The 15963-nt window shown below is 46.1% G+C and overlaps 1 protein-coding gene across 1 annotated transcript in view; it reads left to right on the plus strand.

The window, feature by feature from the left end:
* The window catches only part of LOC118367638 (Wilms tumor protein 1-interacting protein-like), a 39608-nt gene that overhangs the window by 13069 nt on the left and 10576 nt on the right, over positions 1-15963 (plus strand). The window contains exons 2-3 of the mRNA XM_052494559.1: positions 3865-3966; positions 15317-15384. Coding sequence (XP_052350519.1) covers positions 3865-3966; positions 15317-15384 — 170 coding nt within the window. The remainder of the gene's footprint in view (positions 1-3864; positions 3967-15316; positions 15385-15963) is intronic.

Consider the following 15963-nt stretch of genomic DNA (forward strand, 5'->3'; position numbering starts at 1 on the left):
CCTGTATTGTGTTACAGTATCAGAGGTATTCCTGTATTGTGTTACAGTATCAGAGGTATTCCTGTATTGTGTTACAGTATCAGAGGTATTCCTGTATTGTGTTACAGTATCAGAGGTATTCCTGTATTGTGTTACAGTATCAGAGGTATTCCTGTATTGTGTTACAGTATCAGAGGTATTCCTGTATTGTGTTACAGTATCAGAGGTATTCCTGTATTGTGTTACAGTATCAGAGGTATTCCTGTATTGTGTTACAGTATCAGAGGTATTCCTGTATTGTGTTACAGTATCAGAGGTATTCCTGTATTGTGTTACAGTATCAGAGGTATTCCTATATTGTTTTACAGTATCTGAGAGTCATGATAGACAGGACAAATGTCTTAAAGCCAGTCATAGGTTATAAGGCCAGACTAGAGGACTGTGTTGTAGTTAACAGGAGATGTTGATTCAATTAAGTATATACACTTAAAACAGCCTCAATTCGTTGGGGCATGGACTCTACAAGGTGTTGAAAGCATTCCACAGGGATGCTGGCCCATGTTGACTCAAATGCTTCCTACAGTTGTGTCAAGTTGGCTTGATGTCCTTTCGGTGGTGGACTATTCTTGAGCATGGAAAAACCCAGCAGTGTTGTAGTTATTGACACAAACCGATGTGCCTGGCACCTACTACCATACCCTGTTCAAAGGCACTTCAATCTTCTGTCTTGCCCATTCTATCAGGTATCAAGGTAAGACCCAAGTGCAGACTGTGTTGAAGTAACAATGTTTATTGTAACAACAGGGGCAGACAAACGACAGGTCAAGGTAGGCAGAGGTCGAAAATCCAGAGTAGGAGCAAAGGTACAGGACGGCAGGTAGGCTCGGTGATGGGAGGAGTGGTCAGGTGGGTGGGTACAGGGTCAGGACAGGCAAGGGTCAAAAACTAGGAGGAAGAGAAAAAGAGAGGCTGGGAAAAGACAGAAGCTGACAGGACGAATGCTGTTAAGCTTGACAAACAGGACGGACTGTCACAAGGACAGGGACAGGTGAAACAGATCAGGCCGTGACACATTCACCCTCTGAATGGCACACATACACAATCCGTGTCTCAAAAATCCTTGTGTAACCTGTCTCCTCCCCTTCATCTAAACTGATTGAAGTGGATTTAATAAGTGACATCATTAAGGGATCATAGTTTTTACCTGGATTCCCCTGGTCAGTCTATGTAATGGAAAGAGCAGGTGTTCCTAATGTGTTGTGTACATTCAGTTTATTGGGTACACCCATCTAGTACCGGGTCAGACTCCCCTTTGCCTCCAGAACAGCCTGAATTCTTCGGGCATGGAAACATTGCTCAATTGATTTCAAGGGACCTACTCGTGTGCCAGGAAAACATTCCCCACACCATTACATCACCAGCCTGTACCATTAACACCAGGCTGGATGGGGCCATGGAGTCATGCTGCTGACACCAAATCCTGACTGCCACCAGCATGACGCAACAGGAACCGGGATTCATGTTTTTCACTCCTCAATTGTCTAGAGTTGGTGATCGTGTGCCCACTGGAGCCGCCGCTTATTCTTGTTTTTAGCTGATAGGAGAGGAAGCCCGTGTGGTCGTCTGCTGCATTAGCCCATCCATGACAAGGACCGACGAATTGTGCGTTGCGAGATGCCGTTCTGCACACCACTGTTGTACTGCGCCGCTATTTGTGGCCCGCCTCTTTGCTTGCACAATTCTTGCCATCCTTCTTCGACCTTTCATCAACGAGCTGTTTTCTCCCACAGGACTGTCGCTGACTGTTTGTCGCACCATTCTCGGTAAACCCTAGAGACTGTCCTGCGTGAAAAGCCCAGGAGACCGGCCGTTCTGAAGTACTGGAACCGGCGCGCCTGGCTTCGATGATCATAACATGCTCAAAGTCGCTTAGATCCCTCGTTTTGCCCATTCGATCAAACAGTAACTGAATGCCTGTCTGCCTGCTTTATATAGCAAGCCACAGCCACGTGACTCACTGTCTGTAGGAGCAATCCATTTTTGTGAACATGGTGGTGTACATAATAAACTGTGTATAGCTCTATATTGTGTGTAAAGCTCAATATTGCATGTATAGCTCTATACTGTGTGTATAGCTCTATATTGTGTGTATAGCTCTATATTGTGTGTATAGCTCTATATTGTGTGTAAAGCTCTATATTGTGTGTAAAGCTCTATATTGTGTGTATAGCTCTATATTGTGTGTATAGCTCTATATTGTATGTATAGCTCTATATTGTGTGTAAAGCTCTATATTGTGTGTATAGCTCTATATTGTGTGTATAGCTCTATATTGTATGTATAGCTCTATATTGTGTGTATAGCTCTATATTGTGTGTAAAGCTCTATATTGTGTGTATAGCTCTATATTGTGTGTAAAGCTCTATATTGTGTTACAAGTATGAAGAGTTGAAACTTAATGTTGTCTCTTGTCTGTGGCTGACAGTGGATGCGTTGCAAATGGTCCCCTATTCCCAATGTAGGGAGTAGAGGAGCATTGGGGATGCTGCCAGTGGGTTAGGGGAGGTGTACAGACGTAGTGCCTGGTGATGTCTGTCTGCAGGAGAGCAGGCCAGAGACAGAAGGTTCTTTGTGAGTGGCCAGGCGAGGCGGTACTGTCCCTGGCGTGGTCTTCGTCCCCCTGGGGAATGTTGTGTGTGTAACACACTGTTGTTTCAGCACAGTGCCACGCCATGCTGCTGTGGGCTCATGTTGTTCTGTTACCACATCTCTCTCAGCACACTGCCAACCTCTCAGCTCAGTCAGAAGATCTCAGCACTCAAAACACCTCAGAGGACACATGACACAAGAGCTCTTTCTATTTTCACTGGACTCTCTTTCACTCTCTTTCTGTCTTTCTTTCTCTCACTCTTTCTGTCTTTCTTTCTCTCACTCTCACACTCTCTATCAGTCTATGGAACTTTCCACCTCTGCTGCCTGTCAGCTGACTAGATTATACTGCATGATTAGCTATGTGTGTGTGTGTGTACGTTGCTATGCACTGCAGTATGCACATGCATGATTGAAGAGGGTGACAGAACAAACCACTGGCTGTGAAGACCCAACATGATAGATACATTGATCAAGACATGGCATGTTCTGGGTGACAACCCAATAACAGTTGGCCCATATGAACTACTGAACCTCACCCTCCACAGGTATGCTTGGACAGCTCTCCAACTTGCATTACAGTCTCTTACTTTTCTATCCCTTTCTCCTCTGTCCTCTTTCTCTCACCCCTTTCGCTCTTTTTCCTTCTCTTGTCTGTCTCTACTACCAACCTCTCACTTCCTGTCCTGTCTGACTGGTGGTCTATAAAGGGGAGGCGAAAGAGGTGTGTGTGTGTGTGTGTGTGTGTGTGTGTGTGTGTGTGTGTGTGTGTGTGTGTGTGTGTGTGTGTGTGTGTGTGTGTGTGTGTGTGTGTGTGTGTGTGTGTGTGTGTGTGTGTGTGTGTGTGTGTGTGTGTGCGTGCCGTCTGTCTAGCTGCAGTGTGTGCAGGGAGCAGCATTTGGTAGGAACAGGTCTTTTATGTGACAGACCCCTCTAACCCAGAGCCAAACCAAACAAGCAGATTGGAATATATTTCCCCTTTCAATGATACAGCATGGCTAACTCATTTCCTTTGACTGTTGTTAGGCCTTTTTCATTCCATTGTTTGTGTCTGGTTTTGTCAGGCTGCTTGTTATGGATCCAGCCTCTTTATTCATGTTATGGAATGTGTACAATTCTAACGTTCTATTCTAACAGGACAACTGCTTAAGACTGAGACAGTAGTGGTGCCAAAGTACATGATGGTGGCACAGTGTGTGTTCATGTCTCTGACCTGGCTGTTGTGTTGTGTTCCAGGGAGCTGTGTGAAGTGTAACAAGGCGGTGTACGGAGCCACTGAGGCCTGCCAGGCTATGGGAAGCCTCTATCATGATGTCTGCTTCACCTGCAGCGCCTGCAGTAAGTACTACTACAGTAAACCCTGTCTACCTCACCTACTCTCTCCTTACCTCTAACATGACATACTTCACCTGAAGTAAGTAACCTACCACTTTCCCCCCTATATTAATATATATGTATAAAATATATATTTAAAAATATATATATATACTTAACATTTTATAATTATTAAAACTATTTTGTATATTTTTTTAATGGATGGTAAATCGTGTTAATTTAAACGACTTAAACCAGATATAAAGTATGTAGGAAATATAATGGAGCTATATATATTTTTATATGATCATCTTTTGAGAACTAAACATTTTAGAACTAACAATCACCAAAATAAAACTAGACAGGGAAAGCCTAAAATTCTAAAAATGTCATGGCATGGGGCCCCCATTGATTTCGTTATAACGTTATAGTTACTCAGATAGCATAAGAACTTAGCTAGGAAATTAGCTTTAAAATTGCACATTTGTCTCTCAGCATTTTGATTAAGGGAGCCCTCCGCACCTCTCTGATTCAGAGGGGTTGGGTTAAATGTGAAAGACACATTTCAGTTGAATGTATTCAGTTGTGCAACTGACGAGGTATCCCCCTTTCCCATGACATAATGTGTAGAATGGCAGGAAATGAGCAAAAAACAGCAACATGTTGTCTCTGCGGCCAAGAGGACAGCATCTGAAATTCGGATCTACGTATACCGCGCCATTGGCATCGACCACTACCACTACTACGACCACTACCACCACCACTAGTTCGACCACTATCACGACCACTACCACTACTACGACCACTACCACTACTACGACCACTACCACCACCACTAGTACGACCACTACCACTACTACGACCACTACCACTACTACGACCACTACCACCACCACTAGTACGACCACTATCACGACCACTACCACTACTACGACCACTACCACTACTACGACCACTACCACCACCACTACGACCACTACCACTACTACGACCACTACCACTACTACGACCACTACCACCACCACTAGTACGACCACTATCACGACCACTACCACTACTACGACCACTACCACCACCACTAGTACGACCACTACCACTATCACTACCACTACTACGACCACTACCACCACCACTAGTACGACCATTATCACGACCACTACCACTACTACGACCACTACCACCACCACTAGTACGACCACTATCACGACCACTACCACTACTACGACCACTACCACTACTACGACCACTACCACCACCACTAGGACGACCATTATCACGACCACTACCACTACTACAACCACTACTACTACTACGACCACTACCACCACCACCAGTACGACCATTATCACGACCACTACCACTACTACGACCACTACCACTACTACGACCACTACCACCACCACTAGTACGACCACTATCACGACCACTACCACTACTACGACCACTACCACGACCACGGCCACTAATACGAACACTACCACTACGACGACTACCACTACTACGACACTATCACGGTCACTGCCAGGACCACGGCCACTACCACGACCACTACTACAACACTATCACGGCCACTACCAAGACCACTACCACCACCACTAATGCGACCACTATCACGACCACTACCACTACTACGACCACTGCCACCACCACTAGGAACACCATTATCACGACCACTACCACTACTACAACCACTACCACTACTACAACCACTACCACCACCACCAGTACGACCATTATCACGACCACTACCACTACTACGACCACTACCACTACTACAACCACTACCACTACTACAACCACTACCACCACCACCAGTACGACCACTATCACGACCACTACCACTACTACGACCACTACCACGGCCACTAATACGAACACTACCACTACGACGACTACCACCACTACGACACTATCACGGCCACTGCCAGGACCACGGCCACTACCACGACCACTACTACAACACTATCACGGCCACTACCAAGACCACTACCAGGACCACGGACACTACCACGACCACTACCACCACTATGACACTATCATGGCCACGACCACTACCACAACCACGGCCACTACCACTACTACGACCACTACCACTACTACGATCACCTCCACTATCACTACTATGACCACTACCAATACTACGACCATTACCACTTACTACGACCACTACTACGACCACTACCACGACCAATTCCACTACTACGACCACTACCACCACTATGACCACTACCACTGCCACTACTACGACCACTTCCACTACTACGACCACTACCACTACTACGACCACTGCCACTACTACGACCACTGCCACTACTACGACCAATTCCACTACTACGACCACTACCACCACTATGACCACTGCCACTACTACGACCACTACCACTACCACGACCACGACCACGACCACGGCCACTAATACGAACACTACCACTACGACGACTACCACTACTACGACACTATCATGGCCACTGCCAGGACCACGGCCACTACCACGACCACTACTACAACACTATCACGGCCACTACCAAGACCACTACCAGGACCACGGACACTACCACGACCACTACCACCACTATGACACTATCATGGCCACGACCACTACCACAACCACGGCCACTACCACTACTACGACCACTACCACTACTACGACCACCTCCACTAGCACTACTACGACCACTACCAATACTACGACCGTTACCACTTACTACGACCGTTACCACTTACTACGACCACTACTACGACCACTACCACGACCACTGCCACTACTACGACCAATTCCACTACTACGACCACTACCACCACAATGACCACTACCACTGCCACTACTACGACCACTACCACTATGACCACTACCACTGCCACTACTACGACCACTTCCACTACTACGACCACTACCACTACTACGACCACTGCCACTACTACGACCACTGCCACTACTACGACCACTGCCACTACTACGACCACTGCCACTACTACGACCACTACCACAACCACGGCCACTACCACTACTACGACCACTACCACTGGCCACCTCCACTAGCACTACCACGACCACTACCAATACTACGACCATTACCACTACACCGTTACCACTTACACGACCACTACACGACCACTACCAGGACCACTGCCACTACTACGACCAATTCCACTACTACGACCACTACCACCACAATGACCACTACCACTGCCACTACTACGACCACTACCACCACAATGACCACTACCACTGCCACTACTACGACCACTACCACTATGACCACTACCACTGCCACTACTACGACCACTTCCACTACTACGACCACGGCCACTAATACGAACACTACCACTACGACGACTACCACTACTACGACACTATCATGGCCACTGCCAGGACCACGGCCACTACCACGACCACTACTACAACACTATTCGGCCACTACCAAGACCACTACCAGGACCACGGACACTACCACGACCACTACCACCACTATGACACTATCATGGCCACGACCACTACCACAACCACGGCCACTACCACTACTACGACCACTACCACTACTACGACCACCTCCACTAGCACTACTACGACCACTACCAATACTACGACCATTACCACCACTACTACGACCGTTACCACTACTACGACCACTACCGACCACTACCACGACCACTACCACCACAATGACCACTACCACTGCCACTACTACGACCACTACCACCACCACCAGTACGACCATTATCACAACCACTACCACTACTACGACCACTACTACGACCACTACCACCACCACCAGTACGACCATTATCACGACCACTACTACGACCACTACCACTACTACGATCACTACCACCACCACTAGTACGACCACTATCATGACCACTACCACTACCACAACTACGACAACACAACTACGACCACGGCCACTACCACTACTACGACCACTACCAATACTACGACCATTACCACTTACTACGACCACTACTACGACCACTGCCACTACTACGACCAATTCCACTACTACGACCACTACTACGACCACTTCAACTACTACGACCACTTCCACTACTACAACCACTACTACGACCACTTCCACTACTACGACCACTTCCACTACTACGACCACTACTACGACCACTACCACTACTACAACCACTACCATGGCCACTACCACTACTACTACCACTACCACCACTACGACCACTTCCACTACTACGACCACTACCACTACTACTACCACTACTATGACCACTACCACTACTATGACCACTGACACTACTATGACCACTACTACTTCCACAACTACTACTACGATCACGACCACTACCACGACCACTACCACCACCACCTACTACGACCGCAAACACTACTACGACAACTTCCACTACTACGACAACTTCCACTACTACGACCACTACCGCTACTTCGACCACTACCTCTACTACGACCACTATCACTACTACAACCACTACCATGACCACTACTATGACCACGACCACTACTACAACCGCTACTATGACCACTACCACTACTACGACCATGACCACTACTACGACCACTACCACTACTACTACCACGACCACTACCACTACTATGACCACTACCACTACTACGACCGCTACTATGACCACGCCGGCCTTCCCCCAAACCTACTGATCTATATACACAAACCCAACCTGCCTCACTCACTCTTTCCTCACCTTCTGTGTACATGCATGTAAGCACGTGCATGCGCACACACACACACACGCACTAACAAACACACACAGACACACGGTTGGGCAGATAAAGGACAACACAGGGTGTGTTAATCAGCGAAGGTAGAGCATGAGCTTTCAGGTCAGGGGTCAGGAGGCCTCACATTGCCCTCTAATGGGCATGGGCAGAGGTCAGAGATCATCTCCACAGGGGGATTTTAATTGGTCGACTCATCTATAGATACCAGAGCAGCGACCATCTGGACAGGATGGCTCTGGAATCCCTCTGAAGTTCTAGTAAGGAGATCACAGTGAAAACACAAGCTCATCTATGAGAGAAGCCAAGGTCATGGGAGGTGAGGAGACAGACAGGCAAGGGCATGGGGAAGCCAATTTGGTGCAGCCAGGGAACCATCCAAGCTGAACATCACTAAATCAGTGAGACACTGAACCATAAAGTTGGTGAACTACTGAATCACTGATTCTAAGAATCCCTGAGTAACTGAATCACATCGATTGATTTGATGAATTAATGAGCCACTAAACTGCAGCTGTGGTGTTCTAGCTTCATGTCCCAGGGTCTGTGTGTTCTGATGTGGCATGCTCTTCTCTTTGTGTGGGCTGAAGGAGAGACTGACACACCCTGAAACTAAACACCACAGTTCCTGGGTTATAATCATGGAGCTGATGGTGTGTGTATATGTGTGTGTGTGTGTGTGTGTGTGTGTGTGTGTGTGTGTGTGTGTGTGTGTGTGTGTGTGTGTGTGTGTGTGTGTGTGTGTGTGTGTGTGTGTGTGTGTGTGTGTGTGTGCCTGGGGCGGGGGATGAGTGTCGGAGAGATGATGTGACAGTTCCATTTAGTAGAACAGGAACTCAGCATACAATACAACTCATAGCAACATGAGCTGCATGGGTGCCTGTTCAACACACTGGGTGGACTAGGTCAGGGATTCCCAAACTCAGCCCTGGGGCCCCCACATCTGGGTGCACGTTGTGGTTTTTGCCCTAGCACTACACAGCTGATTCAAACTACCAACTGATCATTACGTTTTGATGATTTCAATCAGCTGTGTAGTGCTAGGGCAAAAAAACTAAATGTGCACTCAGTGTCACCTAGGACCGAGTTTGGGAAACCCTTGACTAGGTGACGTGTGTGTGTGTGCGTGTGTGTGTGACTGTGTGAGGCACTAAAAAGAAGAGCCATGGAATGGACAGAGTTAGGGAGGCTGGTAGTGTCTAAACTGGGGGGAGTTAGGTAGATACACACTGACTACATACCGCCCATACCCTTCTCCATCTGAGGGCACAGAGGCTGTGGCCGGCTCCACAGGGAGAGGGACCGGGCCGGGGAGGAATGCATGCGTAGGGGGCCTCCGAGTGGGAATCCGAGGAGAGGACACAGACTGGTGTTATGCCAGCTGGACCCAGGGAGGTAGGGGTGCACGGGGCAGGACAGGAAGACCATTCAGAACTACCTACCACCCACTGTCAAGTTCCACCTACGCCGGAACACACACACACACACACACACACACACACACACACACACACACACACACACACACACACACACACACACACACACACACACACACACACACACACACACACACAACAACAACGGTCTTGTTAAGCAGACTCTCCCTCCCCCTTCACCCCTCTACCACCTTCATGGTTATTTTGTTGCATAACATAATCTTTATTACCCTGAACTTAGAATACTTAAAGGGGAAGGTATTAAAGTTGGCTATAGAGTGGGCTTCCAGGTCTATTAAAGTTGGCTATAGAGTGGGCTTCCAGGTCTATTAAAGTTGGCTATAGAGTGGGCTTCCAGGTCTATTAAAGTTGGCTTTAGAGTGGGCTTCCAGGTCTATTAAAGTTGGCTATAGAGTGGGCTTCCAGGTCTATTAAGGTTGGCTATAGAGTGGGCTTCCATGTCTATTAAAGTTGGCTATAGAGTGGGCTTCCATGTCTATTAAAGTTGGCTATAGAGTGGGCTTCCATGTCTATTAAAGTTGGCTTTAGAGTGGGCTTCCAGGTCTGTTAAAGTTGGCTATAGAGTGGGCTTCCAGGTCTATTAAAGTTGGCTATAGAGTGGGCTTCCATGTCTATTAAAGTTGGCTATAGAGTGGGCTTCCATGTCTATTAAAGTTGGCTATAGAGTGGGCTTCCAGAGTGGCTATAGAGTGGGCTTCCAGGTCTATTAAAGTTGGCTATAGAGTGGGCTTCCAGGTCTATTAAAGTTGGCTATAGAGTGGGCTTCCAGGTCTATTAAAGTTGGCTATAGAGTGGGCTTCCAGGTCTATTAAAGTTGGCTATAGAGTGGGCTTCCAGGTCTATTAAAGTTGGCTATAGAGTGGACTTCCAGGTCTATTAAAGTTGGCTATAGAGTGGGCTTCCAGGTCTATTAAAGTTGGCTATAGAGTGGGCTTCCAGGTCTATTAAAGTTGGCTATAGAGTGGGCTTCCAGGTCTATTAAAGTTGGCTATAGAGTGGGCTTCCAGGTCTATTAAAGTTGGCTATAGAGTGGGCTTCCAGGTCTATTAAAGTTGGCTATAGAGTGGGCTTCCAGGTCTATTAAAGTTGGCTATAGAGTGGGCTTCCAGGTCTATTAAAGTTGGCTATAGAGTGGGCTTCCAGAGTGGCTATAGAGTGGGCTTCCAGGTCTATTGAAGTTGGCTATAGAGTGGGCTTCCAGGTCTATTAAAGTTGGCTATAGAGTGGGCTTCCAGGTCTATTAAAGTTGGCTATAGAGTGGGCTTCCAGGTAGTCTATGACAATAATCTGTTGGTCAAGACAAAGGGCTGTTAGAAGGAGCAACAAAACCAGAAGGTGAGCAGAGACAGCAAAGCTACAGCAGGCCGCTAAAGACCAGAGTAGGTGAGAATGAGAGTGAAGGTTTGTATGATATTACACATCTCAGGAGCAGATCAGCAGACTGGACGGCTGGGAAGTGCACTGGACGGGAAATTACATGGGCAGGAAGTGGTTTTGGTCGCCGTGACGTCTAAAATATTTTTGCCACCATGAATTGTAATGTTTTACTTTCTGTTTAAGACTTTTATTTATTTTGCACTTTCATTCTCATTCAAATACTCATCTTGCTCACAACTTTGGACCAGAGAGAATGGAACACCTTTAATACCAGCACGACTAGAGATATTTGCGTTTCAGTAAGTGTTGTCTTTGTCTCCCTCAATAAAGAGGCCCTGTTCTCACAAACGTAGAGTCTAAATCTGCCCTCACGACACACAGTTAGGCAGTCATCGCCCAGCTTTTCCCAGTGGAACTTGATTCGGCATGATTTGATCAAGCGGAGAGAAGCATAGTGCGTGTGTGGACTCGAGCATCTGGCTGAGGTGGGAATGGGGGGGGATGTGGTTTTTTGTGGGAACAGAAGTGTAATTGTTGTGTCCTGAGCCCAACCAATCCCAACCCAACTTACAACATCAGCCTCTCCAATTAATCTTCTGCCGTTATAGAACACAAACATGGATTGGAGGTGACGTTAGTGATCGGAAAACTGCTGCGGTTTGAATGCTGGCACTCTTAGATGGTGGATAGTTTGTGAAGCTGAAACACCCTACCCTGTCCCTGTGTCCCTACACTCTACATCTGATGAATGTGATTGAGGTAAGGGAGGAGTTTGCTGTGAGTAAAAATGTCCTCCAAATAAACACTTCTAGGCCCTATTGGACACATGATGTTGTGCTGGGAAATAAGTATTAGAGAGGATTCAACTAAATGAACCTTCATTCACATGCTTTTTGTGAACCATTACAGCTTTTCTAAGGAGGGGTTGGTTATGGGTATTATGAATGTACTAGTGCTTATAGTACAGTAATAGACAGGCTTATAAATAATTCATGAAAGGTGTTAGAGAAGTGGACATATAGATCTTAGAATCAACCTTGACATATTAAAGAACGTTTTCACTAGAAAACAGCCCAGGCCTGTGTGCGTTTTCTGTCTCTGAGGCATTTATTATTTATATTTGGGGGGGGACAGAGTCATCATTCTTCTGGAACTCTGTCATTACTCATTGCACAGTCTTCTTCTGCCATTCATTCATCTTATCTTCTCGCAAGGCTCCCTCCCTGCCTTTTCTCTCTCTCTCTCACTCTGTCTCTCTCCCTCTCTCTCTTTCTCTAAAAAAGGCAGGAATGTGAGGAAGTGTTCATCCCCCCATTCCATCCATCACGCTTTTCTTCGTTCCTGAGGGAAATGAAGGGGGAAATAGGGTTATTAAATTATGATTATTCAAGGGACAGTTTTGCACCTTTTCCTGATGCAGAGATGGTTGTCTTGTTGTTGTAACGATTGCCTTTCTGACCTTGATATTGTCAGTTTATCCCTCTGAAGTTTTTTATTTTATTTTTATTTTACCTTTATTTTACTAGGCAAGTCAGTTAAGAACAAATTCTTATTTTCAATGACGGCCTAGGAACAGTGGGTTAACTGCCTGTTCAGGGGCAGAACGACAGATTGTCAGCTCGGGGATTTGAACTTGCAACCTTTTGGTTACTAGTCCAATGCTCATGCCTATCCTGCCTGCCGCCCCAGGCAGGATAGGCATGTCATATGGCACTTATTACAAAGGAATGTTACATTCCATTTAAATCAGTTCAATGTAATTCAATTAAAGTTTGTACATGATAAGACCGTTAGTTCCGAGTTTTGTCAGGAAACTTGGCCAGTTTCATAATGCTACTGAATGCGCAGGTTCAAAGCCTTGATAGAAGTAGGATGTCTCATTGTTTGGCTCTATCCATGTCCGTAAGAGGATCAAACCCTTTCAGATGGCTGCTGTGGGCTTTCAGGAGCTCTACTGTGATTTAGTGTCTATTGTTGTTACCCCTGAGAGGGTCCAACATGGTGTTAGATGTTTTTAGGATAATGTAGGTTTATCACGGATTTAGAGTTAAAGTACCAGAGAGGAGGAATCTGTGGAAAGTCTTATTTTTCATTATTTTCCCTGGGGGGAGGGGTCATTAGGGTCATGTTCTGTAGGGGAGAAAACCTTAACTCAGGGAAACAGGAAGGTACTACCTGAACTTCAGCGTTCTTATTGGACAAAACTACCTGAACTGTCAGTAAGAACACACATGTCCGTTTTCCATTGCAAAAGGTTTCGCTACAGTGTGCCCAAGCTGTTTGTCTGAACTCTGCTGCCTCCTCAATGCCATGATCAGGTCACCACTGGTATCATTGCAATCGGTGCTCTGCTCTTCTCTCCATCCCAGGCCTGTTGTGCTAAGACCCCCATTCCCTCAGCCATTTTCTGACATTGAGACCTGTGAATAAAACATATCAGTTCCTAATCGGTTAGTGATTATTTTAGCAGTTATTGATTGTTTTAGCACCATCTCTCTACTCGCCTTTCAACATTTTTGATTAGTCTAACGTGTGTAGCTAATGGCTCTGTGGCAGACAGGAGATTAAGGCTACCATTCACTAGTGTTAACCCCTCCCCCGTCCCTCCTTCACCTCCTCCCTGAAAATGTGTGGAATGTTTCCCCTTCCTGTGGGATGGAGGGAGGGGAGGGGAGAAGGGGGTATATTATGGGGGATTCAGACAGACAGACAGGAAGTGTTCTTGGTGTGTGGAGCGATCTTGGAGAGAACAGACAGAAAGCAGGAAAGAAGAAGAGCTAGCACTGCCTCTGGGCCTGAGGCCTGGGTCTCAATTCAATTCAGGGGGCTTTATTGGCATGGGAAACATGTGTTAACATTGCGAAAGCAAGTGAGGTAGATAATATACAAAAGTGAAATAAACAATAAAAATTAACAGTAAACATTACACATACAGAAGTTTCAAAACAATAAAGATATAACAAATGTACATTCTGTAGCTCAGTTGGTAGAGCATGGCGCTTGTAACGCCAGGGTAGTGGGTTCGATTCCCGGGACCACCCATACGTAGAATGTATGCACACATGACTGTAAGTCGCTTTGGATAAAAGCGTCTGCTAAATGGCATATATTATTATTATTATTATAAATGTCATATTATATATATATATATATATACAGTGTTGTAACAATGCACAAATGGTTAAAGTACACAAGGGAAAATAAATAAGTCTCTGTCTCTCTCTCTCTCTTTGCCACGTGAAGCAAACCATTAGAGAACTCTGTTTTAATCAGTTACGCTCTGTTTAGTCATTGTATTCAATCACACCATTTTCCCCTCATGTGCTAGTGATTGTCTCAGCGAGGCCCCAGATGTGTTCCCAGTAGTTCCCAGTGCAGCAGAAAGCTGTCCAACCAGGCCCGTCTCTCTCTGAAGCAGATTAAATCAAGAGGCTGCTACAGTATTAGACTCAGTGTTTATTTGAGTTGGTGTCTGGGAATTAGCAAGACTTAATGGATTCTGTCTGACGTTCTGGAGCCTTTGAACTGAAATAAGTTACCACAGCGCTTAGGAGAGATGTATAGGGCTCATTAGCCTGGTCCCAGATCAGTTTGTGCGGTCAAATAGATCTGAGACCAGGCTAGGATTTCATATGGAGTTCACACATCTCTCCGAATACTCCCAGATTCCTCCCGTGTGATCTGCTGCAATTTGGAAAAAGTAATATTTGGTCTAATCATGGTCAGACAGTTTGATCTCATGGTTGGGCCCAGCCCAAATTGTTCAGTGTTGTTTCAGTGAAGTCTATACTCTAAAAGCCCATCTCTCTGTTCTTCGTCCCAGGCAGAAGGCTACGGGGGAAAGCATTTTACTACGTCGGTGGGAAGGTGTTCTGTGAAGAGGACTTCCTGGTAAGTAGTCCGTCTGGATACTGTATCTAGAACCCTGCATAGTTTAGCAGTATGTGAATAGGGTATTATCTTTCTGACGACAGATATGTCTTCCACCGTGTGCTACTGTGACTATATGTGACCGTGACCTGTGGACTCCAGATTATAGTTTAAATTTGATTTCTTCACCTCGTGGCCCAGGTTCAAGTTTCTAAGAAATTCTGGATCAGTTTACTCCTGTAGGGGCATTAGGGAGGGGAGGGGAGTTGGGTAACTGGAGCTTGTACTTATCCATGTTTTAGAGGCATACGGCCCTGGGCATTACACAGTGACACCTTGTATAAAGAAGGACAAGCAGGAGGACCCATGTTTAACTCAGCTGCCCTCTCACAACAACACGCTCCATTACATTACAGTTTGTCTGTTACTAGTCGATTCAATCAGTTGTCCTACTGTCTCTGTGCTGCTAATGAGTCTAACTTACTGTATCTCACCTGGTATTAGAGAGGACTATTTCTGGACATGGTTGTGTTTATCCCTAATTAAACATTAAGTTGATGTGGGAGAATTCCCTCATGTATCATATGAGGTGGACTGGGC

Source organism: Oncorhynchus keta, chromosome 34 (assembly GCF_023373465.1).
Source record: "Oncorhynchus keta strain PuntledgeMale-10-30-2019 chromosome 34, Oket_V2, whole genome shotgun sequence".
In the NCBI taxonomy this organism is placed as follows: Eukaryota; Metazoa; Chordata; class Actinopteri; order Salmoniformes; family Salmonidae; genus Oncorhynchus; species Oncorhynchus keta.